General features: G+C 35.8%; 5 protein-coding genes across 5 annotated transcripts; 4 read left to right on the top strand and 1 right to left on the bottom strand.

Annotated features, from left to right (window-relative positions):
• The first annotated feature begins 592 nt into the window (after positions 1–592).
• Positions 593–2,492, top strand: LOC143634669 (pentatricopeptide repeat-containing protein At2g44880-like). The gene has a single exon (XM_077102686.1). It carries the CDS (start codon positions 1,170–1,172, stop codon positions 2,490–2,492), a length of 1,323 nt encoding a protein of 440 aa, XP_076958801.1. The 5' UTR covers positions 593–1,169.
• Positions 2,493–3,227: 735 nt separating this feature from the next.
• LOC143634629 (uncharacterized) lies at positions 3,228–8,223 on the top strand. The gene is made up of 8 exons (XM_077102659.1): positions 3,228–3,840; positions 6,487–6,624; positions 6,716–6,784; positions 6,866–6,937; positions 7,379–7,461; positions 7,549–7,680; positions 7,777–7,990; positions 8,069–8,223. Exons 1-8 carry the CDS (start codon positions 3,433–3,435, stop codon positions 8,111–8,113), a joined length of 1,161 nt encoding a protein of 386 aa, XP_076958774.1. The 5' UTR covers positions 3,228–3,432; the 3' UTR covers positions 8,114–8,223.
• Positions 8,224–10,136: 1,913 nt separating this feature from the next.
• Positions 10,137–13,828, top strand: LOC143634628 (uncharacterized). The gene is made up of 6 exons (XM_077102658.1): positions 10,137–10,383; positions 11,232–11,317; positions 11,405–11,551; positions 11,624–11,747; positions 12,407–12,690; positions 13,571–13,828. The coding sequence occupies exons 1-6, from the start codon at positions 10,143–10,145 to the stop codon at positions 13,661–13,663; spliced, it is 975 nt and encodes a 324-aa protein (XP_076958773.1). The 5' UTR covers positions 10,137–10,142; the 3' UTR covers positions 13,664–13,828.
• Positions 13,829–15,077: 1,249 nt separating this feature from the next.
• LOC143634627 (receptor-like protein 51) lies at positions 15,078–16,622 on the top strand. Its single transcript, XM_077102656.1, has one exon. The coding sequence runs from the start codon at positions 15,147–15,149 to the stop codon at positions 16,404–16,406; it is 1,260 nt and encodes a 419-aa protein (XP_076958771.1). The 5' UTR covers positions 15,078–15,146; the 3' UTR covers positions 16,407–16,622.
• Positions 16,623–18,399: 1,777 nt separating this feature from the next.
• On the bottom strand, positions 18,400–24,629 carry LOC143634688 (potassium channel AKT1-like). The gene is made up of 11 exons (XM_077102702.1): positions 24,376–24,629; positions 22,092–22,457; positions 21,950–22,007; positions 21,538–21,855; positions 21,216–21,461; positions 21,031–21,129; positions 20,906–20,938; positions 20,630–20,815; positions 20,342–20,536; positions 20,183–20,258; positions 18,400–19,336 (listed from the first exon to the last, which is right to left on the bottom strand). The coding sequence occupies exons 1-11, from the start codon at positions 24,603–24,605 to the stop codon at positions 18,426–18,428; spliced, it is 2,718 nt and encodes a 905-aa protein (XP_076958817.1). The 5' UTR covers positions 24,606–24,629; the 3' UTR covers positions 18,400–18,425.
• Positions 24,630–25,450: the final 821 nt, after the last annotated feature.

Genomic DNA, 25,450 nt, shown 5'->3' with positions numbered 1-25,450 from the left:
TTAACTAAGGAAAAAAATATATTGTTCGTGTTCATTCGTTTCATTAAAGGAAAATTGGATTTTAATAAGCACACTTTTTTTTTGTTGCAGTTGACCGATTATAATCCCACCTGAAAAATAGGTGTCACTAGTCTCACATTTCACACTAATTGTTTTCATTAGATATTTGTCAAAAAAAAAGAGTTAAAGCCGTTAAGTTTTTTTTCCAAATTTTAAACTGACGTTTTAAAGCTTTTGATCGAAATGAGGATACAATTTGGATATATGGTTCGATTGATGTAAAACATACCTCGAAACGGTGCTCCAAACGGCTTGATTTTTGTTAATTGGAAGTTTAAACAACTGAGTTGAAGCAACGTTTCGAGATAAGTTTTATATCAGTCGATTCGTAATATCATTCTTTTCAAAACCCTAAAACATTAGTTTGAAATATGGGAATAAACTAACGTCAACTTTTTTTAACGGACGTCCAATGAAAACAATTATGTGAAAGTTGAGACCGGTGATAACTATTTTCAAATGTGATATTTTTTAGTTTCAGTTTATTTTAAATAATTAAACGAAACAGTTCACGAACATTCTGCTCGCTATGTCTAGTTGTCTACATGGTGCAAGTGTGCAACATCTGTGTATCACAAAGCATCAGCTTAATGAGTAACGAAACACAAATACAAGGTTTATGGAGCACAACAGAGCGAACATGTTTACATCTTTTACAACACAAAACTACCACCAAACACCATCTTCTTCAAATCCAAGCTTTCATGCTTCGAAACCATCTATACAACAATCAAAACCTTGCCGCCAAATTCATTGCCACGTGTTCATCCATTGCCGCCACGTCATCCGCAAACGCAACACGTCTAATTCAACATGCCCACCAAGTGTTCGACCAAATGCCTGTCAAAGATGACACCTTTATTTGCAACACCATGATGAAAGCTCATCTGGGTATTAACCAGTTTCAAGAATGTGTGTGTTTGTATAAAGAATTAAGAAGAAATATTGATTTTAATGGTTTTGAATTTAAACCTGATGGTTATACATTTTTTACATTGGCTAAGGTATGTGGGTTAAAATTGGATGTGTAGGGAGGTCAGCAAGTGCATGATCATGTTGTGAAAGAAGGATTTGAGAATGATTTGTATGTATCGACATCGTTGGTGGATATGTATGCGAAATTGGGGTTAATGGAGTGTGCACAGAAGGTGTTTGATGAAATGCCTGAGAGAAGTCTGGTTTCGTGGACTGCGTTAGTTTGCGGGTATGCGAAGCGTGGGGAGATGGTGAATGCGAGAATGTGGTTTGACCGGATGGATAGGAAGGATACGGCTGCGTTTAATGCGATGATTGATGCGTATGTTAAGGTCGGAGATATGAGTTGTGCGAATAGTTTGTTTAATGAGATGCCGGAAAAGAATGTTGTGTCGTGGACGAGTATGGTTGATGGCTATTGTAGACATGGTAATGTGTTCATGGCTAGAACCCTTTTCGATTCGATGCCGTATAAGAATTTAGTCTCTTGGAATGCGATGATTAAAGGGTATTACCAGAATAAACAACCGAGCGAGGCATTAAAGTTGTTTCAAAAACTACAACTTGAGGCTTCACTTGAGCCTGATAATGTGACCATTGTTAGTGTTCTTCCTGCGATTGCGGATTTAGGAGCTTTGGATTTGGGTAATTGGGTTCATGAATTCATCATAAGAAAGAAGATGAACAAAGCAACTAATGTATGCACCGCATTAGTCGATATGTATGCTAAATGTGGCGAATTTACAAAAGCCCGAAAAGTATTTGATTCAATGTTAACAAAGGAAACGGCCACATGGAATGCTTTGATACATGGTTTAGCGGTTAACGGATATGGAAACGAAGCGATAAATGTGTTTCTAGATATGACAAAAAGCAAAGTCAAGCCGAATGAGATAACCATGACTGCGGTTTTAACAGCTTGTAACCATAGTGGTCTAGTGGAAGAAGGTAAAAGTTGGTTCAAATCAATGCAAGATTTTGGTATCGTTCCAAAAATCGAACATTACGGTTGCATGATCGATATTTTGGGGCGAGCAGGGTGTTTGGAGGAAGCAGAAAAGATTATGGATGATATGCCTTATGAAGTTAACGATATTATATTAAGTTCGGTCTTATCTGCGTGCGGTTACGCTAAGGATGTTAAACGGGCCGAGAGGATTTTGAACAAAAAATATGAAAAGGGAGTTTATAATGATGGGAATTATATTACATTGAGGAATTTGTATGCACAAGATAGAAGATGGGTTGATGTTGAAGAAGTGTTGGGGGTTATGAGAAGTAATAATAATAATAAGAATACTAGAAAAGAAGTTGGTTGTAGTGTTGTTGAGGTTGGTGGTCAAGTGTGGGGCTTTGCATCAGGAGATAGGTTTCATCCTCAATGGTCAACTATAAAGTCAATGTTGGAGGTGTTATTGATCCATATGAAGAAAGAAATCATGTTTGATTTACATTAGTCATGAGTTAATGACATATTGACATATTGACATATGGTTGTTAGTTGTAACTCTTACTCATTTAATTTAGTTTATCAATTTATCATGATTAATGCATTATTCATGACTTATGATTACAAATCAATATTATAATAATAATATGAGTCTTTGGATAAAATTATTCAAGAATTCTTTGAAAAAAGTTCTTATGAATAGCCTGATAATTTTACAGTAAGTCATAAAAAATATTATTATTAAATGATTTAGCTTTTTTATTATTGTAAATTTGTTACCTTGACAGTTGATTTGAGAAAAATCATTATTCAAAGCTAAAGGTGTAAATGAGCCGAGCCGCCTGTAAGCTACTCGAGCTCGGCTCATTAAAAACTCGAGCTAAGCTTAAATGAGCTCAAGCCCGATCTCGAGCTTTTACAGAGGCTCATTCAATAAACAAGCTCGAGCCGGCTTGCAAGCCTAAACGAACTTTTTATTTGTATAATTTTTATTTAATATATTTGTATAATAAGTAATATTATGCATGAAATTCTAATAAAAATAATTAAGTGATATATTATACATAAAAGTTACAATAATAGTTATAGATGTAAATAATTTTATAAGTATATAATTATAATAATTAAATAATTAATAAATAATTAACGAGCCTAGCTCGAGCTTTAAAGATAGAGCTCTAAACAAGCCATTCTTGAGCTTGAGCCTCTTAAGCGAAAACGAGTCGGCTCGTTTAGTAAAAAGTCTAGATAATAAAAACAAACACAAACTGAAGACCCACTAACAAAAGCCCAATCTTTTCTAAATAACTATTATGGATCAGGCCCATTTAACTTATCTGGTTAAAAGATATGCCACCTGTACATCACTTGTCCGCCACAAATACTTTCAAAAGTTAGTTTGTGCCTTTGTGAGTTTGTTCTGTGGCTGTGAACCATAACACTAAGAAATGGCCACCACACATATCTCAGGCACCATTATCCGGCCAGTTTCCGGCAACTACACTCCTCACCGGAACTTAAAACCACCACAGAACACTCTTTTGCTCATCAAACAATCAAGAAACAGGAGTCTAGTGGATAATATTAATATTAATAAAAGTTGTATTAGAGTGAGTTTAGTAGAACAAGTTCCACCAAAATCTGCAAAAGTTGATGTTGAAAGATTAGTGGATTTCTTGTATGAGGACCTTCCACACTTGTTTGATGATCAAGGCATTGATCGGACTGCTTACGATGAACGGGTCAAGTTTCGGGATCCGATTACTAGTTATGATAGTATAGGTGGATACTTGTTCAATATTGCATTGTTGAAGTTGATGTTTTCTCCTAAGTTTCAGCTTCATTGGGCCAGACAGGTAGTTATTTAGGTTAATTTTTATAAATATGTTTTACCTGTTTTTTATATCTTTTTGTTTAGTAACTTTTAACAACTTGATTATAAATTTTTTATACGATAATCAATACCATTTTTCTTATCCTGAAAAAAATTATTTCACTCAATACCTTTTTTATATGAGATGAACAGATGACAAAATCACTTTGATTTGGCTAGACAAGAATCCATGTGTATGTATGGTACTATGTAGGTACGCACGGTTCGGTTTGGGTCGTTTTAGGCAAAAACCGAACCAAAACCGAAATTTTGGTTTTTGAGTTTTTGAATTTGAAAATGGTTCGCTTTCAGTTTGTGTTTGGTTCGGTTACGGTTATTTTGGTTTAGCCATTTGAGCTTGAATATTTTGGCCTAAAATATTTAAGTTAAAAAGTATATAATAAAAAATGAAGAGATATAAATTCAGTTCAGTTCGCTTTTTTCGGTTTTATTTCTTGAAAAACCAAAACCGAACCGTAAGTTCGGTTTATACGGAAAAATAAAACCAAAACCATCAGTTTTTTGTAAGGCCCCGTTACCGGTAGCCCTACTTTCGTGTTGGATTTACTCATAAACGCAGTTCTAAATATCAGAGTTAATTAAAACATTCGCGGAATATAAAAGCTTTCATAAAACTTTTCATAACAAAACACGTCTTGTCTTAAAACATCATTTTGTCTTTCAAAATAAACGAAACATTAAACTTAAACGTCTTGAGTCTTCCGATGCCAGCCTCTTATTCAGTGCCACGTGTCTCCTCAAGCGAGCTGCCTCATCCTACTCACCTGCGTGCATACTAAAAGTCAGCTACGCTGAGTGAGTTCTAGTTAATCATACACTATACAATACACATAAACTTATATTCTTTCATTCATACTTTCATACTTTCTTTTGTATTATCTTACTTTCATATCTTACGTTATAAAGAGCATTACGCCCTACATTCCTCGAGTATTATTAGGGCTCGGTACCCTCCTTCCTCGAGTATTATTAGGGCTCGGTACCCTCCTTCCTCGAGTATTATTAGGGCTCGGTACCCTCTTTCCTCGAGTATTATTAGGGCTCGGTACCCTCTTTCCTCGAATATTAGTAGGGTTCGGTTCCCTAATTCTCGAATATTAGTAGGGTTCGATTCCCTCTTCGTTACCATACAACCATACATCATACCTCGAGTATTATTAGGGCCCGGTACCCTCTTCGTAACCATACAACCATCCTTTCCTTCTTTTATTAACTTTATCACATTCATACACATAAGCATACATATCATACTTACCTTATACTTAGCGTTACAACCTGACAGTACGTGCAATATCCGAAGATCGTTCACGTACCGTCAAGCCATCATTCATACATATCACATCATTCACATAAGGCATACACTTATCTCTTAGGATAAGCGTATTAACAAACATATCGGATATGCACACAGCCCCGAAAACATAACACATAATTGGGGCTAGAAACTCACCTGAACACGGTTACGTTCACCGTTAATCGTAATCCCTTTCTTCAGTTGTGCACGGCTGACTGTATAACAAGTATACGTATCAATTAACTATCACTACTCATATCATCTTTCTAGTCTTAACTACTACCCACAACGAACGGGGGTCCGAGGGCAGCGCCCCTGGCAGCGGGGTCTAGGGGCGGCAGCCCCTAGCAGGGTCCAAGGGGCAGAGCCCCTGGCTGGGGTCGAGCTGCCAGGTCAGCTTGGAAAAATTTTATTTACATTAACTGTCTTAACACATTTTCCATTAGGTTTTTAATTTATTTTCTAAGCGAACTTAACTTTAGGCGAAGTTAAACCTTAAGCGAACTTAGCTTTAGGCGAAGTTAGCGAACTTGGCCTTAGGCGAAGTTACCAGTTAGGCGAACTTGGCCTTAGGCGAAGTTACCAGTTAGGCGAACTTGGCCGTAGGCGAAGTTAAGCCTTGAAGGCGAAGTTAAGCTTTGAAGGCGAAGTTAAGCTTTTGCAGGCGAAGTTACCCAGTTCAGCTACGGGTTTAGTTTTTATCAAGCATTTTGGCGATTTTAATACCCTTGTTATGGTTCGACATCACCCACTACGTTCCCTAACCGTTTTCGGTCGTATATATATCCCGTATATACTATAAAGCTTGGACCTTTAAGTAAAAACGTTCAATACTACGTAAACTTTAAAGGTCAAGAACATACCTTTAGCGCTCGTTTGATCTTGGTTAGCTTGTTTATGCACTCTAGATCTCGTGTAATAAGATCTAATACCAACTAACGTTTACTCTCTCTCGGGTCTTGCTCGTTTATGGTGTGTGTGTGTGTGGAGTGTGTAGAGATTATGATGGAAATGAAATGAGGGTTTAGGGTTTTAGCTTGGTTTAGGGGATATTTATATCCCTTAAAGCCCATGGACCTAAGGCCCATTCTCATTTAACCCATCTCAATTAATCTAAGTCCATGATCCGTTCTTTACTCGATATTAATTAATTAATAACGCGAAATCACTAAACGTAACTTTCTTTATTCAACATTATAAATTTTAGGATGTTACATTTTTGTTCCGGTCGGGATTTTTTGGTTTCTAGGTTTTAGATCAGTTATTTCGGTTTTTTCATCAAACATCCACTAGGTTCTCATCTTTTATTAATAGACAGGAACATATGAAATAACTACAAGGTGGACAATGGAATTGACATTCTCTCTTTTACCATGGAAGCCAGTGCTAGTCTTCACAGGCACTTCAGTTATGGGCATAAACCCCGAAAACGGAAAGTTTTCTAGTCATGTGGTACACGCGCTTGTCACCCTTAACTTCAATCACGTGTAATCTTCGCAACATTTTTTTGTTATTAACTTCTTGTTTATTATCACTTTCATAGGACTATTGGGATTCTATAAAGAACAATGAGTACTTCTCTTCAGAAGCTCTCATGGATTTAATAAAACAGGTATTGATTAATTACAATGTTTGACTGTTTGGTTGATCATATGTTTATAGATTTAATTTTTTGTAACATGTTTTGTTACAGCTGAGGATATACAAGACTCCTGATCTTGAAACACCCAAATATCAGATACTTAAAAGAACTGCAACTTATGAGGTTTGTTAGTACTTTTAAGACCAAGCTTTGCTAGTGTGTGCATGAAAGCGAAAAAACTTAACTACTGAAACAAAAACCGATGCTTTGGTTTTATGTTTTTTTCTGAAAACAGAACTCACAGTTCGGTTTTGGTTTTACATGTATTAGAAACCGAATTCTGTTTTTTGGGCCAATATTTTTTACGGCCCAAATTAGTTATTAATTAACAATACGATTTAGGCCCAAATTCTGTTTTTTGGGCCAATTTTTTTACGGCCCAAAATTTCAAGTTCAAATGACAAAACCGAAACCGGATGGTTTTTTAAAAGTTCAAAAACCGAAGTTTCAGTTTTTTATTCGGTTTTAGCCCAAAACCGACCATAACCGTGCACACCCTTAAGTTTTGCTAATTCAAGATAATATTGTGATGATTAATCACACTAATCAAAAGTACTTATCCAGGTACGAAAATACGACCCCTTCGTAATCGTTGAAACACAAAGTGACAAGCTTGCTGGAAATACAGGATTTAATGATGTAGCTGGGTGAGTTTTTAGTTCATTTAAGACATTTAACAACTGGTCAAACATTGGTTTGACCATGCTAATACACACCATACACACACTTTGTAGGTACATATTTGGTAAGAACTCAAGGGAGGAAAAGATACCAATGACTACACCAGTTTTCACTCAAGCATTCGATCCCGAGATGTCGAAAATGTCCATCCAAATCGTTCTTCCGTCCGAAAAAGACATAAACAGGTCAACTTTAGTTACTTCAGTCAAACAAATCTTATCATATGATTCATCATAATTACTGTTAAATGCTAATAACATAAGGTTTATTATATTCTCCAGTTTACCAAATCCTAACAAAGAAAATGTTAGTATAAGAAGTGTTCAAGGAGGATTTGCAGCTGTTTTAAAATTCAGCGGTAAAACAACCGAGGATATTGTTTATGAAAAAGAGAAATTACTGAGGTCTAGTGTTCTTTCTGATGGTTTCAAACCGAAAGACGGGTGTTTATTGGCTCGTTACAATGATCCCGGTAGAACAAAAAGTTTTATGATGGTAAGTTTTTTTTACAATGTGTTGCATATAATAATTTAACGGTTTCTAACCTTTGTATATATTTGTTGTGAAATGAAGCGGAACGAGGTTCTTATTTGGCTCGAGGAGTTTTCGTTGGACTAGGTTGTATGATTTTTTGCTTGCTTAAAGTTTGAAGATAGAAACAATATAAGCAAATACTGAAATACACATCACATGTATTATAAAGTTAATTATCACATTTTACTTGAAAATGAGATGATGTATATATATTATAATCACTCTTTAGAAGTTTTGTTGATGAGTGATTTGTGAATATGAGGAATGACACCACCATGTGTTATTGACTTATTGTTGGTAATAGTGTATATGAAAACTGTCACATAGGCGTCACTATGAAATAGAATATCCGCTCATTTTAACTAAAGAGGTGTTATGGTTAGTGATAGTAAAAGGTTAGCCTTGGCTTTTGCTTGGTTGAGAACTGGCTTTTTGTTATACGCGTATGGGATAGTGTCTCAAAATCTTTGTGTTATACGCGTTATGGAGGTTTTTTGACACCAACCAAATTATCCGACCATTTATGCTCTATGTGCTTGAGAGGATGGTTTGTAGTGTTAATTGCTAACGACATTCACTTGTCTCATTTGGTCCGCAAAGGATGTTTTGGGCTTTCTTAAATGTAACATATTGGTAGTTTGTTAGTAGTGTTTATGGTCCGGTTCAGTCAATTTTAACAAAAGAATTAAGCTAAATTGTTTCACTGTGATTTCAAAGGTTAAAAAAACCCACTAAATTGGCATGGTTGTGTGGGTTGGTCAAATCGGTTAGTATGACGGTTTAACAATTCAGTTTTGACAATTTAGCTAATAGTTTTTACAAAATCGAATAATATGGATCTCTAATCAACCGAATTATGCTGGCAAAGCCCGAGCACCAAACCCCACTTAATAGGGGTGAGCAATGACCGAACAGAAAACCAACGAAAGCGAACCAAAATTAATCGACAATTGAATTAAACCGAATTATTTTTCTACCATCGGTCAACCAACCATATATCTATCTATGATATATATAAACAAAAACATAAAAATCCTACGTGTCGCGATGCGGTCGCTCCCTTTTTTTTGAGTCACCAGATTTGCTTAATTTTTAAATGGATGTTTCTCATGCATTTAACTCGAATTCATGGGTATGAGTCTTATCAAACCCATATATTTCATAAACGGGTTATAACATCTCATTAAATTAAAAACTAATCTCACCAAATATTTGATATAAAAATCCAATAAAGTAGGGATATATTAAAAATTAATATATGATTTATTTAAAAAGAGATATTTATAATTTATAATTAAAAAACCAGTTTTATAGTAAAAAAAAATAAACGGGTCTTGGGTCTCATCAAACCCATATAGCTTTTAAACCGGGTTATAATATATCATCTATTTATGAAACAATTTATCATCAAACCATAAGTATATTATTAACTTTCATACAATAAAAAAAATAAAAATTCAAAAAGCAAATAAATATTAGAAACAAATAATATAAAACAACCCCCGTAATACGAGGGATCAAAACCAGTATTATATATATATATATATATATTTATAGCTTTCATGTATTTATATATTTCTAAAATTTTAGCCAAAACTTAACTATGGCTATTAACCGAACAAACCAAAAAATTAACCTAACAAACCAAAATAATTAACCAAAAACCGATTGATTAGTTTAGTTAAGGCTATTATCCGAACCAAATTAAACCAAACTACCATTAAGACAATTGTAGCAACACAACACAAGACAAAGACACATTACCAAAGTGTTAAAAACCAAAACCAAAACCAAAACCAAAACCAAGCAGGCCCATAGTTTAGTTTAAGCAGTGTGAGTGGACTGGACCCGGTTTAGCTTAGCTGATTCGATAGAATAGATAGCATACGCAATAGTACCACGTGCCATGTCCAAAAATCATCATCATCGGTTCGGCCAGTTGACGCGTATTTCAGGTTATCATTTTTCAATCTATTTCTTCATCTCTTATCTCTATTTCTACAATCAAATTTTTATATTATTATTATTATTATTGACGATCGATTATAATTTAAGCTGGTTTTGGTTTATTTGTGGTTATGAATTAGGTTAGAGGAATTTATTTATTTATTAGATGAACGGCGAATTACAGCTGGAAGAAGCTAGGGCTTTGGATAACCCTAGCGATTCCGATCCTCTGCTTCCGAATATTCAGCAGCATCACGCTGAATCTGAATCACCTTCACAACCACCACCAGCTGTTGTTGTTAATGCGAGTGCTAGTGAGATCAAGGATGATGTAGTTAATGAGGATGATGTTGAAGGCGGTTCCATTGCTACTTGTCGTATTTGCCTCGAATGCGACGGAGAGGAAGGTGTGATCAATCAATTCTAGTAATATATATTGCTTCTAGTTATATCTATTGGAATAATTAGTGTGACATTTTCAGTTAGGGATGTAAACGAACTAAAACGTTCGTGAATTGTTCACCTGGAAGTTCGTTTATGTTCGTTCTTTTAATAAAATTAACGAACACAAACATAGGCTAATATTTGTTTGTTTATATTTGTTCACTAAGGTTTTTAGTAATTTTAATGAATTTTCTAGTCTTATTGTATAGGTTTAAGCAAAACTATTAAGTATAAAACAAAAAAGTATATGAGTATTTATATATGCGATTAATCTATATTTGAAATTAACATATTAAAATTGAAATAAATGATGGCCAAATTAAATTAAACGTTGTTTGTGATATGTATTCGTTCGCTTGTGTTCGTGAACGGTTCATGAACAAGTTCATTTCATTAATGAATGAACACAAACAAGAATTTTGTTTAATTAGGTGTTTGTGAGCCGTTCACTTGTCCGATAAAAGCTTAACAGACGAACATGAAAAGGCCTTGTTCAGTTAGTCTTGGTTTGTTTGCAGCCCTGAATATATTACTTGCAATACTTCTTAGTGATAATTGCTTTCAATTCATTCTGAATAAAGCTTAACAGATGAACATGAGAAGGCCTTGATGCCTTGTTCAGTTCGGCTTGGTTTGTTTGCAGCCCTGAATATATTACTTGCAATGCTTCTTAGTGATAGTTGCTTTCAGTTCATTCTAAATGTTGTTTGGTTACATCAATTGGAATAATTAGTGTTACAATTCAGTTATACTTTTAGAATAGTGTGCTCAGGGTTGAAAATCTCATCAATTATCTGCTTATATTCTGCAGATGATGATCTGATATCACCATGTATGTGCAAAGGCACACAGCAGTTTGTGCATCGATCATGCCTTGATCATTGGCGATCTGTCAAGGCGAGGACTTACCTTCTGTATTGTTTGATAAGTACTGTATAATTTCCTACTTCTCATACTTTTATGTAACACTGTTAATCTTAACAGGAGGGGCATGCCTTTTCACATTGCACAACTTGCAAAGCTCAGTTTCATCTACGAGTTGTTGAGTTAGAAGAAAATTCATGGCGCAAAATAAAATTCAGATTATTTGTCGCCAGAGATGTTTGCCTTGTGTTTTTGGCCGTACAAACAGTTGCGTATTCGACCTTCACTTCTTGTGTTACTTTACCAGATTCTGAGTGATTAAAATATTTTATTGAACAGGTGATTGGAATGATGGGAGGTCTAGCATATCTTGCTGACAAAGACGGGTCTTTTAGAGATTCATTTAATGACAGTTGGGATCGTATATTGTCAAGGCACCCTATACCATTCTACTATTGTATAGGTAAGTTTACGCTGTATAGTGTATATCATACAACAGAAGATAATTTTTTTTTTGTTTTAAAAACTAAATAATTCTTCTATGATTTACTGATCATCACCTGCCACTTAAAGTTATGGTGCAGTTTTTGAATAATGACCTTGAAAAAGTGTTTGTTTAATTCATTTTCTACTGTTAAAGCTCTTCTAGAGAATGATTCAAATTTAATCCTATATATATACAACAGTTTTATACATAGATTCATTTTATATGTAAAATTCAATTTTGGGTTACAAGATCGCCCAAACAGGAAACAAAGCCATATTCAAAAACTACAATTTCTAAACCAGGACTAGTGAAAAAGTACATTAGCATGTTCTGTTAACAACCATAAAATACAAGCAAGAACATGTGAAACCTAAGTTCTGGAATGTTTATCCTATATATTTAATGTACGTGTAATGACTTCCTTTTATCGGTTTGATTTGCTTCAAGCACGTTTTTGTGTCCTACATTCGATGCATGAACCATAATATTTTTTTAATCACATGTATGCTACACATTAAATCTTGGCGTACATCGGTATCAAGCACCTGTATCATTGCAGCATATGTTAATGTGATTGTGGCCCACTCAAGCAGCAAGTATGATATGTTCTCATTGATATTATCTTTGTTTGACAGGGGTGCTTGTGTTCTTTGTGTTGCTGGGGTTTTTCGGGATAATATTACACTGTTCTTCCTTGAGCAACGATCCACGAATGGCTGGCTGCCACAACTGTTGCTATGGTTGGGGAGTGTTGGACTGTTTCCCAGCATCTATGGAGGCATGTTTTGCTCTGGTTATAGTCTTTGTTGTCATATTTGCAATTCTTGGTATTGCATATGGCTTTCTCGCTGCCACCATGGCCATCCAAAGAATTTGGCAGAGACATTACCACATCCTCACCAAAAGAGAACTTACCCAGGTAATGTTTTTAGTTGCTTTATCCATGTTGTCACAAGCCTGTAAACAAACCAAGCGTTCAGTGAACAGTTCTGTGTTGTTCGTTTATTTAATAAACGAACGAACGTGCACACAGAATACATGTGTCGTTGGTTCATTTATGTTCGTGAACGTTGGTTTATGTTCATTTGTTTTAAGTCTGTGTGTTTATGTTTGTTTAACCCATTTAACTATATAATTTTATAAAGTTTAAAAACAATTAAAACATGTATTAGACTTCGAATGGTGTTCGTTTATGTTCATAAATGCAATGGCGAAGGATAGTTGGGGCCATGGGTGGCCCCGGCCCCCTTCGTTATTTTGTGTAGAAGTGTAAATTTACCCGTTTTCGTTCAACATTTTTTATATTTAGTGTAAATTTACCCTTTTCTAACTGAAAATTTAATCTCGACCCCTTCGTTTACGGATTTTTTTAATGTGTGTTTTCGTCCGCCCCCCTCGACATCTTCGTCCAAGCTTCGCCACTGCATAAATGTACGTTTATGTTCATGAACTTTTCGTTTAGATTATTTATAGTTGGGGGTCTCTTTGGAAGCAACCTCTCTTATCCTTTGGAATAGGGGTACGGTATGCCTACATCCCACCCTCCCCAGGCCGTCCGTTCATGGGATTTTAACGTGTATGGTTGTTGACTGTTCCTTTAGTTTCTTAGCGAACGAACATAAACGCACAAGAACATGTTCACTTTCTTAATGAACGGACGTGAACCCAAGAAAGAAAATACGTCCGTGTTCGGTTTAAATTGAATGAACAAATACAAACACACCCTCGTTCGTGTTCGTATATTCATTTTTCATAGCGAGAAACAATATTAAAAATGTACTATAATCATTATTTTGTAGGAGTATGTAGTGGAGGATCTTCAAGGGTGTTACGCTCCTCCAAAACTGGATCCGGAGCATATGGAGCGCCTCAAGATGCTAAAACTTTTGTAAACATGATAATAATAATAATAATTGGTTTGTTTTGATGTTGTAGATATATGCAGAAGAAAGAATTATAACTAAATTCACATGGGTGACAACTTTCTTGTTTCTAAATTACGTTTTGTACCCATCACATTATTTCTCTTTCTTCATAAAACTTATATTATATATGCAGTCTCTTTGAAGGAAAGTATATTGGAATCAACTATTCTCTTCTCTATTCTTGCTTGTGTGTATATGTGAACTGTGATGGTAAATTGCTAAATAATTTTTCTTAATTTGTGTTAATTGGTTGAAGAATAAATATTAAAAGGTCATAATATGATAACACTAGCCTCCAAACACACATCATAAAGTGTTCCTTATTCACACATGGGTTATTCATTTTTTTTAAACCTAAAATCTGTCAACAATTAATATAATATTTATCTGATTTAAGTTTCTTCTCACATGTAACCTAAACATCAAAACGTGATGGTATAAAAAATAAACGTTCTTTATGAGCTTAAATACTTGATATCTACTCAGTTGTCAACTTAAGTCTGTTTATTGCCGTTACCTTGTTTCGGTTATTGACACTTGACAGTTTACTAGTGCTACACTGTAATTACGTTTCATGCGGATATAGTCTTGGTTGCTTAGATTCGTTTTATTATGCTATATACATGCACTATATGTTTCATAAATGCATTTCATGTGATTATTAGAGCCTTGGTCTCCCTGTAAAATGTCTTTCTATCTCTTGGAATATGTGTATGGCCTACCAACATTTCACTCTCTACACACCCTACTGGTGAAGGGGGACGGAGCATCCCATAGCAAGCTTCGAACTTATGTGGTAATATCGTCGTCACCTATGAACCCATGCATGACTTCAAACGCATGTGGTAAACCTTTATCGTATAAACCCACATCAGTTTCCTAGTTACTTATATCAACCAAAGTAAAACAAAAAAGGTATACCGTCAGTGATTTTATAACTTGTAGGTACTTGAATAGTACCCATGACATGGGTGTTATAAGAGCATTCACATCTCTTCAACTCTCTCAAAATCCAAAATTATACTAAAAAACATTAAATTTTCTCTCTTTTTCTATTAAATAATTTTTTTTACACCTTTATCATTATCATTTATTTCTCTTTCACTCACAATCACTTTAAACAAATATTAGAAAATTATAAACAATAAACAATAATTTTTCAGATATACAGAAAAATCACAACATTTTCTTTTTCACCTGCTCCTATCACCTTAAAACACTTATTAAATTATAAAAACCTCAATGCTCTAATTTACAGTTTGTTTATGAAGTTGCAACTTGCAAGTGTTTAATGAAGTAGGAAGTTGATAATAATGACACAAGGGCATAATTGGTAACTAACTATACACACTTCACTCACATATCTTTATGTCCACACACATCTTTTCTTTCCTTGATTCCTTCACCCCCAAAACACCACTTTCCATTTCCAATCCACCCACTCACCACCATGAAACAACTCATCACCACCACTCTCATCCTCCTACTCCTCCACCTCACCACCACCACCACCACCACCACCACCCTCACCCTAGACCCAAAACAACTAGCAGCCCTCCACTCCCTCTACATCCCCACCACCCAAGACCCATGCACCCACCCCACCACCACCACATGTGACTCCACCACCCCATTCCGCCACCTCACCACCCTCCACCTCACCAACTGCCCCACCGACCTCACCCTCTCCACCACCACTCTCTCCACCCTCTCCACACTCACCACCCTCACCTTCACCAACTGCCACGTCACCATAGTCCACTTCCCATCCACCCTCACCACCCATCTCACCACCTTCACCTCCACCAACTCCCTCCAACACCTCACCGGAGTCTTCCTCAGCCGCTTCACCAACCTCACCACCCTCACCATCTCCGGCGACTACATCAAATCCTCCGGCGTCCACGTCATCACCTCCAACATGAAATCCTTAAACAATATCACCCTCTCCAACACCAACCTCTCTGGCTCCATCCCAAAACATTGGAACCCAAAACTCACCCACATGGATTTATCCAACAATAACCTTAACGGAACCATACCCACTTCACTAACACTCTTGGATACCTTAAAAAACCTTAATTTATCATCAAATCACCTTACCGGAGAAATACCCACTTCATTTGCTGACTTGGTTTCACTCCAAAACCTATCTTTATCATCTAACTCTTTATCCGGGTCAATACCCGGATCCATATCCGGTATGACAAAACTGGTTCATTTAGATCTGAGTTCAAATCAGTTAAACGGGTCAATACCAAGATCCATATCTGAAATGAAGGGTTTGAAATATTTAAATCTTGGAGATAATAATTTTCATGGGGTTTTGCCGTTTAATGTGTCGTTTATTAAAAAGTTGGAGGTGTTTAAGGTTAATGGGAATGATAATTTGTGTTATAATCATACATCTGTGTTGAAAAGTTTGAAGCTTGGGATTGCGAAATGCGATAAACACGGATTGCCGATTTTGCCCCCGCCTGCGGCGGATGGGCCGGGTTCGTCGGCTGATGATATGAGTAGTGGGGATTATGATGATGATGATGGTGGTGAGAAGAAGAAAAGTGGTGGTGGTGGTGGTAATGGTGATGATCATGGGCCGAATAAGGTGGTGCTTGGTGTCGCGATCGGGCTTTCGGCTGTGGTGTTTTTGATTATTTTCTTGGTTATATTGTCTAAGTGTGGTGGTAGATGTTGTTGCTGTTGCTGTTAGGTTAGTTATTAGATTGGAGATTGGTGATTGATATTTGTTTTATTCATTTGGTGAAATGCAGGGTATACCACGGATATGTTATTAACTTATTATGATTTATTATCAGAGATTATTGACATATAAAAGAAATTTGTTTGATTTGATGGTATGTGTTGTTTTAGCTAGAAGATTATTAGGTTGCACTAATGATGTATTGATTGTGTCTACATCAAGATTATTAGGTTGCACTTTATGTGTAGTAATGATGTTACACATTTTGTATAGTAGCAATTATGATGACCAAGAAATGTTATGGTCTTCGCAGACCAATATGGAACCATCTCCCTAACACTGTTATTAAGTTCTATTATGTGTGGTAGACCGGCAATCTTGAACCGCCATCTCAACAATCTGTTGATATTGGTCGTGATTCAAAAAATTTTGGGTTTATATGGGCGATCTGTTTCTCATTGAACGTGTAGCATTTCAAAATATGTTGGTTTATAAAATGCTCTTCTTTTAAGAAATTACTGTACGTACCGACGCCAGTTTATGCGCTACACTCTTAACATACTTTTGACCCAAAATTGTTATATACCAAAAGGCAAAAACCCGTTGAGACATGACCTTTTAAACCTGAAACAAAACAACTTTTTTGAAGCAGCCCGTTTCGACCATAACCCATTCTAACCCGTGACCCCACCCTTTTGCTAGTCCTAATGTGTAGTATTAAAAAGTCAAAGTAAGATAACAAGTTTGTATTTTAAAACGAGGATTATGACAAAATGATCATGGGTACTATATGTTTGGAAGCCTTGAAAAAAATACACCGGCTATATGCCATGATAATATGTAAAGATTTACATCAACATAGATTAACATGTAATGATCTGTTATACACTTATAGAGTTATAGGTGTAGGGATGGCAATGGGTCGGGTTTGGGTCGGGTTTAGGTATTCCCAAACCCATACCCGGTTATGAAAGTCTGTCCCAAACCCGTCGGGTTTTAATCGGGTAATTACCCGTCGGGTTTCGGGTTTCTTATCGGGTTTTGATAAAATACATGCCGGGTATACCCGGCTCAAAACCCGCTAGGTTTCTACTGAGTTTTGACAAAATATAACTAATCGATTACAAAGATGGTTACCATAAAGATAAAATGTTTCAAATAATTGACATAAACAAGTTTCGACAAATAATATATTTGGATAATAGTATATATATAATATAATAAGCTATATCGGGTACATCGGGTATATAATCGGGTAAATGAGTTTATGTTATCGGGTAATCGGGTATATTATAAATCCCAAACCCGTCCCAAACCCGCGAAAAATTTTAAAACTAATCCCAAACCCGTCCCAAACCCTAATGGGTCGGGTATTACCCGTCCCATTTATTTCGAGTTTTGGGTTTTCCCATCGGGTTCGGGTTCATTGCCATCCCTATATAGGTGGTGAGAACTTGGTTTAAAATCAACTTCAATACATGATGAGATACTCTTATATTGGACAACCAGAACAACATGTTAGGCCCAACCCAAATAACCCAACTTTTTAAGCCCAATTCACGCCTAGACCGTCAGGAATAAAGACATAAAGCCCAAACAAGTTCATACAAATTACAAATATATTTGACTCCAACACCATGTTATACTCCTCTTTCTTTCTCTATATAGTCATAGATATGACCCGACTGACTTGATCGACAGAGTGTCTATAGGGTCGCTTGCATTGGAGATTGAGCTGATTCTTAACCTTAACCAGGAAACTCACTCCCTTGCACCGCTACCCGAGTCTATTGGCTTTAGCCAAGTAATTTTTTTGTCATAGTCTTAAAGATTTGTATAAGAGTAAACACTATAAAGTAACAATAAGGTGACCATTTTAGGCCTTTTTTTATATATTTTTCCATATGGTGAATAGATTTGATATATATATATATATATATATATATATATATATATATATATATATATACTTGCATTGTATGTGTTATATATTAGCAAATAAAACAAAGTTGATCAACAAACCAAGTGTTATCTTGGATTCTGACCATCTACTTGTTGATCATTTGGGACATCATCACCATCAAAAACCAAGTGATCACCGTCTCGAATCAACTCAATCTCATCAATCTCAGCACCCTCCATGTTCATAACCTTCGACGCCAAGAAACCAAACTTTTTAACACTGATATCCAACAACTCTTGGAAGCTTTGCGGTAAAAGAACAAGCTTCCCGACAACATCCCCTTTCTTAGGACAGCTAACAACCACACGGCAGTTCTTATCTTTCCCATATTGAGCCATCCTCGGAGAGACCAAGTCGACGTTCTTCTCACTGTTTGACATTATCCCAAACAAAGAGTTATGAAAGTTATTAACCCTTAGTCTTTGACGAGGCTGAGTCAAATGACTATCGTCCCCATTTGCATGTCCATGTCCATGTCCGGGTCGGATCAATGTGGGGTCGCTTTTAAACCTCCCAAGGAACTGAACGTGCCGTGACTCAGCTCGTTGAAATGGCATGAGTGACGCGGTTTTGGTCAACTGTGTGTAGTCTTTGTCCGTTGTTGACTTAACGGATGAAAACAGTTTTCTAATGTCATGGTGTCCTTGTTGGTCAGCTAAGTCTCTAGGTGTCCAACCATGGTCATCTGGTTTATCGATATCCGCTCCTTGGGCTAACAGAAACTTAACCATCTCAATGTTGCCTTCACAAACCGCCACGTGGAGGGCTGTTGAGCCATTGGTTTTTGGGACCGTTACATTGCCACCATGGTTAATAATTTGTTTAAGTATGTCTAACTTGTTTTGCTCGGCTGCAATGCACGAAAACTGTCCCACTTCACCGGATAATAATGTGGCGCCGCTGTCTTTTAATATCGTTATAACTTGTTCATGGTTTCCTAGTATGGCCTCCCACAGTGGAACACTACCTTCTGAATCTGTATACATCAAAAGATAGATAAAACTAAAAATAAATAAAAAATTATAATTTTGTACAGTTTTAAACTTTTAATGACTAGATGATTGATGGCAACGTGGTAACTATAATAGTTGACTTTAAAAAGTTCATAACTGTTATTGAGTAAGGCTGAGGGGTGTGGGGCGCTAACCTGGGCGCGAGAGCCCCTCCGCTCGCGCCCCTAGGCGCTAACCCCACACCACCGGGGCGCGAACCGGGGCGCGAGCGCGAGCCCCCAGGCAGGCGTGAGTGTGGTCGCGGGAGAAGAGAGAGAAAAAGGTGATGTGGATATCGAAAAGAGCCGTTGAGCTCGGATAAAATAAAAAAAAAACATTAAAAAATAAAAAAAAAAAATCGCTGGAGCCCCTGCTGGAGCCCCTCCACACCAGGGCCAGGGGCTCCAACGGGGGCTCCAACACCCCCCTTATCCAGTTTCTCTCTCTGCCACACGTCATAATATTATTGGCTGGAGCCCCCACTGGAGCCCCCATTAGAGCCCCCCACACCCCTCAGCCTAATCATAAAAACATGGATGACGATGCACACATAATAAGACTTTAAAAATTAAAATAAAAAAAGGCCCATGAGGTGTCAATAATTCATATTGTTTGACTAGCATGTAGGTGTTAAAATAGAAATAATAACTTTGACTAAAAAATAATAATTGGTCACATTAAGAGTGGCAAGAGGCGTGCAATGATTTGAGGGAAATCATAAACTATGTTATTCTGGTCGCTTAGTTTATCAAATATTAAAGTCACACCAGATCTATTGATTATTTGACCGTTGGAAAATAAAATATGTTTGCTTAAAGTAAATCAATTACCTCTACTATTTGGATCAGCTCCATAATCTAGAAGTAATAGAACACAGTTTATAGTTCCTTGTGATGCTGCTATGTGCTGCAAATTACCAAAAAAATAATTAAAATATGTAAACTGTATAGAATATATTAAAAAATTTAAACTCAGTTTATTAAACAAACCAGGGCTGTTCTTCCATTGCTATCAGATTCATTAGCATCGAGACCGCGTTCCAGCAATTTCTGAAGTAAAAGATCGTCTCCCCGAAGAGTAGCAAAGCATAAACTCAAGGGCAAATCCATCCTACCACGAGCCAACATATGCTCGGTTTCTAGCAAAACTCCCTCCATAACTGGATCATTAATTTCCTTCAAATGCTGTTTACATTAACCAGTAAAAAATAAGCATGGTTATATTTATTAATCTTGATATTTTAATTTTGATAGATGTATACAATACAAATTACAAACCTTGAGGAGGTTGTTCATGATAATGGTCCCGTCACCAACATTGGCTTGAATTATGCTCAAAAAGGTAGTTCGGTTCAACCGAAGTAACTGACTTAACCGTTTGGTTCGAACTGTGAAGAGTTGTGGTCTGTAACAAAGAACTCCAATCTCACCACAAAGTTCACCGGATTTAGCTTCTCCGATGGTCTGTATGTAGGCATTAGACATCATTTTCTTCGGTAACACTACAATCTTAATTTTGAAAAATAAAATCAATGTATTTGACTAAAATCTTGCCTGTTCAACTCCATTGTTGATGCGCAAAAGTTCCTGATAAAAAAATTTAACCATCAAACATCATATAATAAATGCAATACCTCTTTTAGGCTAGTAGATATATAATAAAGAAATTCAAGACTCACCACTGCTCCTGTAACAAGAACATAGAAATCGGTCGGTGCTTCATTCTGCAAAATGACATCTTCCTTTGGAGGAAAGTATTCGGCCTTCATTTCTGAAACCTTTAGACGCGGTAACATGTTAGTTATATAATTTTTCGTATTTACAAAGTTATACAAGTGTAATATGATTATGTAGTGAACCATACCAGCTGAAAAAGCAAGTCGTTTGACACGCCACGAAACAAGTAGGCCTTATCTAAAAGTGAATAAAACAGAAAATGAGAAATGCTTGACCGAATGGCTTTCGGTAGGGAATCAAGACTTTCTTGTTGCTGAAGTCCCTCTGAATCAGTTCTGAATTTCAAGCACAAATGTGCAAGCATCTGATCTTGCAAACGAGCAGGCAACTGGTTTCTCTGTGCAAAACTCGAAGCAGCTTGAATCGTGTCCCTCTATTTTCAAAATAAAATATGATAAGTTCTCAATTCTCATAATCATGTGTCAAAGCAAGATAACAAATACACTTACAAATTGTCTAGTTTTGCTGGTTCCATGAACAACCAAGTTGGTCATGTTACCTATCAAATATGATGTCATTCCAAGGTTAAAAAGCATATAGCATATGACAAATATCATCTCCCTTCTATTTTGAGCATGTAAATCGCCATATCCGACAGTAGTCAAAGTTGTAATTGACCAATACATCGATGTCACATAGCGAATCCACAAACTTTCTGTCTCAAAGTTCTCATTACCGTACCCTATCCAAGTCTTGCCTGGATTAGGATAATGAGCAGCAAGATAATAATAAAAGCACCCAGCACAATGCACTGCAAAAAGGGTAACCTACATGTATAAAGTTATAACATCTTATTGTTAGTTTTATACAAAGTGACTAAATAATATCGTTTTTTCGTTACTGAAACAAAAAGATACTTACAGCAATAAGTTTGGCACATCGGACCCAAAAGTAGTTGAAGTTCCTATCTTTCTCCAATCTGTTTTAAGGACATAAATCATAAAACAAAGATATTAATTATACATTTATACCAAACAAGATTATGTATGTTAAAAGAATGTACCTTGCAAATAAGGAACTAACTCTGCGCAACCGCCAGAGTCGACACATGTTAAATAAGCCATAGGTTTGAAAGCCACCATGGGATAATTTCCTAACTAACTCAGAAGGAATTGTGGAAATGACATCAAATACCAACCAAGTGCTTGTATATCTCCAAGCAATCTTCTTTCGGTCATCCACGAGAAGGTAGCTACTTTTGTCAAGGTATGCTAAGAAGAATGTAAGGACAATATCAATTGCAAAGAACCCATTCACAACATTATCAATGATTGATAGTGGTTGTTGTGGTTTTCTAAGAAATCCAAATTCAAATGGTGACACCCAAGCGGTATACAGGACTAAAACTACAAGATATGTCTCCCATGCCCTGAAAAAATGAGTTTATATTTTGTAAAACTGGACATAACTACATAAGTAAATATAAATATGTTTTGGTGCATTGTTTATGTGACTTATAATCATGCCATAAACTATAATCTAAGTTATGGATGATAGTAACATGCCATCCAGGATAAAGTTAACTCTTGTAATGCTTATTGAAGATACAAGAAGTCAAAACAACAGCACAAAGCAAAAAAAATTATGATTATGAACGAAATGGAGAAACATATGCAAAATCGATACCAATCAAGTAGAACTCAAATGTATAAATCTATGACAATTACGCTACTGAGATTGCTCTTGACAACGAAAGTGAAAGTAAGTACGAATTATTAAAATCCAATTTTCCTTGTTTAAGTGACCTATAATCCTGCAAATTAGGCTAATGTTAAATCAGTATTATCATTATTATTATTAATTACTTGCTCCATAGGAATCAACTACCAAGGAGATAGAAACAAGGAACTATTGATTAGTGAAGTCAACTGTTGTAGAGACTAAAGATAATTGAAGATACAATAAGTTACAAAGCAGCAGAAAGCATGAAATTGAAGGTCCATAAAAAGTTACGATCGCTATTGATCAAATTCCTGAGGTATTGTACTAATTTATATTGTTGTATATCACTGATCAACTATCTACAGAACTACAATAACAATAATTACAAAACGAAACCTAATCGAAATACAATTAGGATAATTACAATGGAAACGTAATCTAATCATATTTCATATCTTCTAATTATGATCGAGGTTGCAGAAGTTGCAAGGCGCACTCAGATAGGTTGATTGGGGAGTTGTGAGTAATTGGCCTAGGCAAGGAGTACTCAACGAGTACCCCGACAAGGTAAGTTATACATAAATTGATTTTCAAGAAATTATATATATGTCAAATATCAAAGTTAACTAATGTTTATAAAAAAATATGTGAATATCAATATAAATTAAAAGAATAGATCTTCATATATATACAAAGATATTTAAAAATCGATTCTCGTTTTAGTAATAATTTAATTCTTCTCCGTGAAAACAACGGAAATCGCTAAAAAGTATGTGTAAACAGTGAAAATCCAAGTTATCCAAGTACGACTGACTAGCTCGGACTTTGACAGATTCCGAGTAATATTGGCTGAGATGAAGAAACTTTCCTCGGTACCCTACCGAGTACTCGACCCGCGTAGATTGATTTTTACAAATAGACTACAACTAACATCTCCTAACACTACAGAATAAAATCACCACCGCAATGATGATGCAAATCAAAATGAGATTTGACTATGAACAGAACGATGTATATTTAAAATTTAAATAATAAAAGGTGTACTACTCGAGGATTAAAATAACTACTAACATGTGCAGCATAATGAACGAGTCATCAATCATTAAACGAATCACGACGTTACACCGATAATATGAACAATAACTTCTAATAACAGTAATTCAGTAATAACTAATTATCGCTGAGAATAACTAATCCGGTATAATAATAATAATAATAATAATAATAATATATATATACCTGTAACGGCAATCGTACGGAGATATAATTACCGGTGAGAATAATTAGTATAAATATATATATACACCTGTAACGGCGATCTTACGGAGATATAATAAACAGTAAGCCAGTCACTAATTATCAACTAAGCATCGGTGAGAATATTCCGGTATATATACTAGCATACGAACTAATTATCAGTGAGAATAATTAATCCGGTATAATATATATATATATATACCTGTAACGGCGAGCGTACGGAGATATAATAAACAGTAAGCGAGTCACTAATTATTAATTAATAATCGGTGATAGAGAATATTCCGGTATATACTAGCATACGAACTAATTATCGGTGAGAATAATTAATCCGGTGTGTATATATACATATATAATAATATATATACCTGTAACGGCGATCGTAAGGAGAAATAATGAAACTACGAAGCTTAACACGGCGGTTACTGCGAGCGCCGAGAGACGGTAGGATAGCGGTGGTGAGGCTGTAATGGCTGCCGTCTCTAGACATCTGTTCGAGTTCTTCAGCACCGCCGCACATTGAAACCCTAAATACGCCGACATTTTTATTGTTATTGTTATTGTTCTTCTTTGATTGAGTATCGAATATTTCCGCCATTAGTAGGAACGAAGGAGGTCAATTAGCTTCGCAATGCCTAACGACTTCTATATATATACACTGGATGGATATATATGCATGACTATGTGTGTGGGTGGGTGGGGCCTATCTAATGTTTTTTTATTTTATTTTATTTTATTTTTGCTAAATTGTTAACCGGCTCAAAATACCGTCGTGGCTGGACAAAACCGGTTCAAACCCATATATGCATGACTATGTGTGTGGGTGGGTGGGGCCTATCTAATGTTTTTTTATTTTATTTTATTTTATTTTTGCTAAATTGTTAACCGGCTCAAAATACCGTCGTGGCTGGACAAATCCGGTTTAACGGGCCGGTTTGAACCGGTTTTTACAACACTGGTTTGCTCTTTTAGTAAAAGTCTATTCGTTTAAAACTTAAAAGTAGTGATCACATAAAAAGATAAAAGGAAAAAGTAAATGAACAATAAGCTACGTCGCTAATGTTTTTTTGAATTTCAAATCCTAATCTTTTTAAAAACTATATTTGTTGATTTTGAAAATATAACATTACTATGCATTACCCATTAAACTCGGCTTCGTAGCTTCACAACTTCAAACCCAAAGGGAAAATTTTTTTATTAAAATCAAAATGAATAAATAATATTATGTCTGCATAGGGTGGGTGAGCCCTAGCTTACGTTAATTTATTTATCTTTTTGCTAAATTGTTAATTAGTTTATCTAGTAACATCAATCACGTTGGAGACTTTGGAGTCTTCGTATTTAAAAGTTTTCTTCTATTTTTCTTTATGTTACACGGAATGGAACCATAAAAGTGATGAATATGGAATGATTAGATAAAATCATTTGGGAGAAATTTTGCTA

The sequence above is a fragment of the Bidens hawaiensis genome, unplaced genomic scaffold, assembly GCF_021521415.1.
Source record: "Bidens hawaiensis isolate Kalapana, Puna unplaced genomic scaffold, B.hawaiensis_p1.1 tig00007139_1, whole genome shotgun sequence".
NCBI lineage: Eukaryota > Viridiplantae > Streptophyta > Magnoliopsida > Asterales > Asteraceae > Bidens > Bidens hawaiensis.
This window is presented reverse-complemented; position numbering and strand designations above follow the sequence as displayed.

Coding starts and splice junctions, on each gene's coding strand:
- LOC143634669 (XM_077102686.1), top strand. CDS start 1,170: ATGTATGCGAAATTGGGGTTAATGGAGTGTGCACAGAAGGTGTTTGAT.
- LOC143634628 (XM_077102658.1), top strand. CDS start 10,143: ATGAACGGCGAATTACAGCTGGAAGAAGCTAGGGCTTTGGATAACCCT. Junction 10,384..11,231: donor CGAATGCGACGGAGAGGAAG/GTGTGATCAATC, acceptor TATATTCTGCAG/ATGATGATCTGATATCACCA. Junction 11,748..12,406: donor ACCATTCTACTATTGTATAG/GTAAGTTTACGC, acceptor TTTGTTTGACAG/GGGTGCTTGTGTTCTTTGTG.
- LOC143634688 (XM_077102702.1), bottom strand. CDS start 24,605: ATGGCGGAAATATTCGATACTCAATCAAAGAAGAACAATAACAATAAC. Junction 21,856..21,949: donor GATGTGCCAAACTTATTGCT/GTAAGTATCTTT, acceptor TTATACATGTAG/GTTACCCTTTTTGCAGTGCA. Junction 20,259..20,341: donor GCAATGGAAGAACAGCCCTG/GTTTGTTTAATA, acceptor GGTAATTTGCAG/CACATAGCAGCATCACAAGG.
- LOC143634627 (XM_077102656.1), top strand. CDS start 15,147: ATGAAACAACTCATCACCACCACTCTCATCCTCCTACTCCTCCACCTC.
- LOC143634629 (XM_077102659.1), top strand. CDS start 3,433: ATGGCCACCACACATATCTCAGGCACCATTATCCGGCCAGTTTCCGGC. Junction 6,785..6,865: donor TCATGGATTTAATAAAACAG/GTATTGATTAAT, acceptor GTTTTGTTACAG/CTGAGGATATACAAGACTCC. Junction 7,991..8,068: donor GAACAAAAAGTTTTATGATG/GTAAGTTTTTTT, acceptor TGTGAAATGAAG/CGGAACGAGGTTCTTATTTG.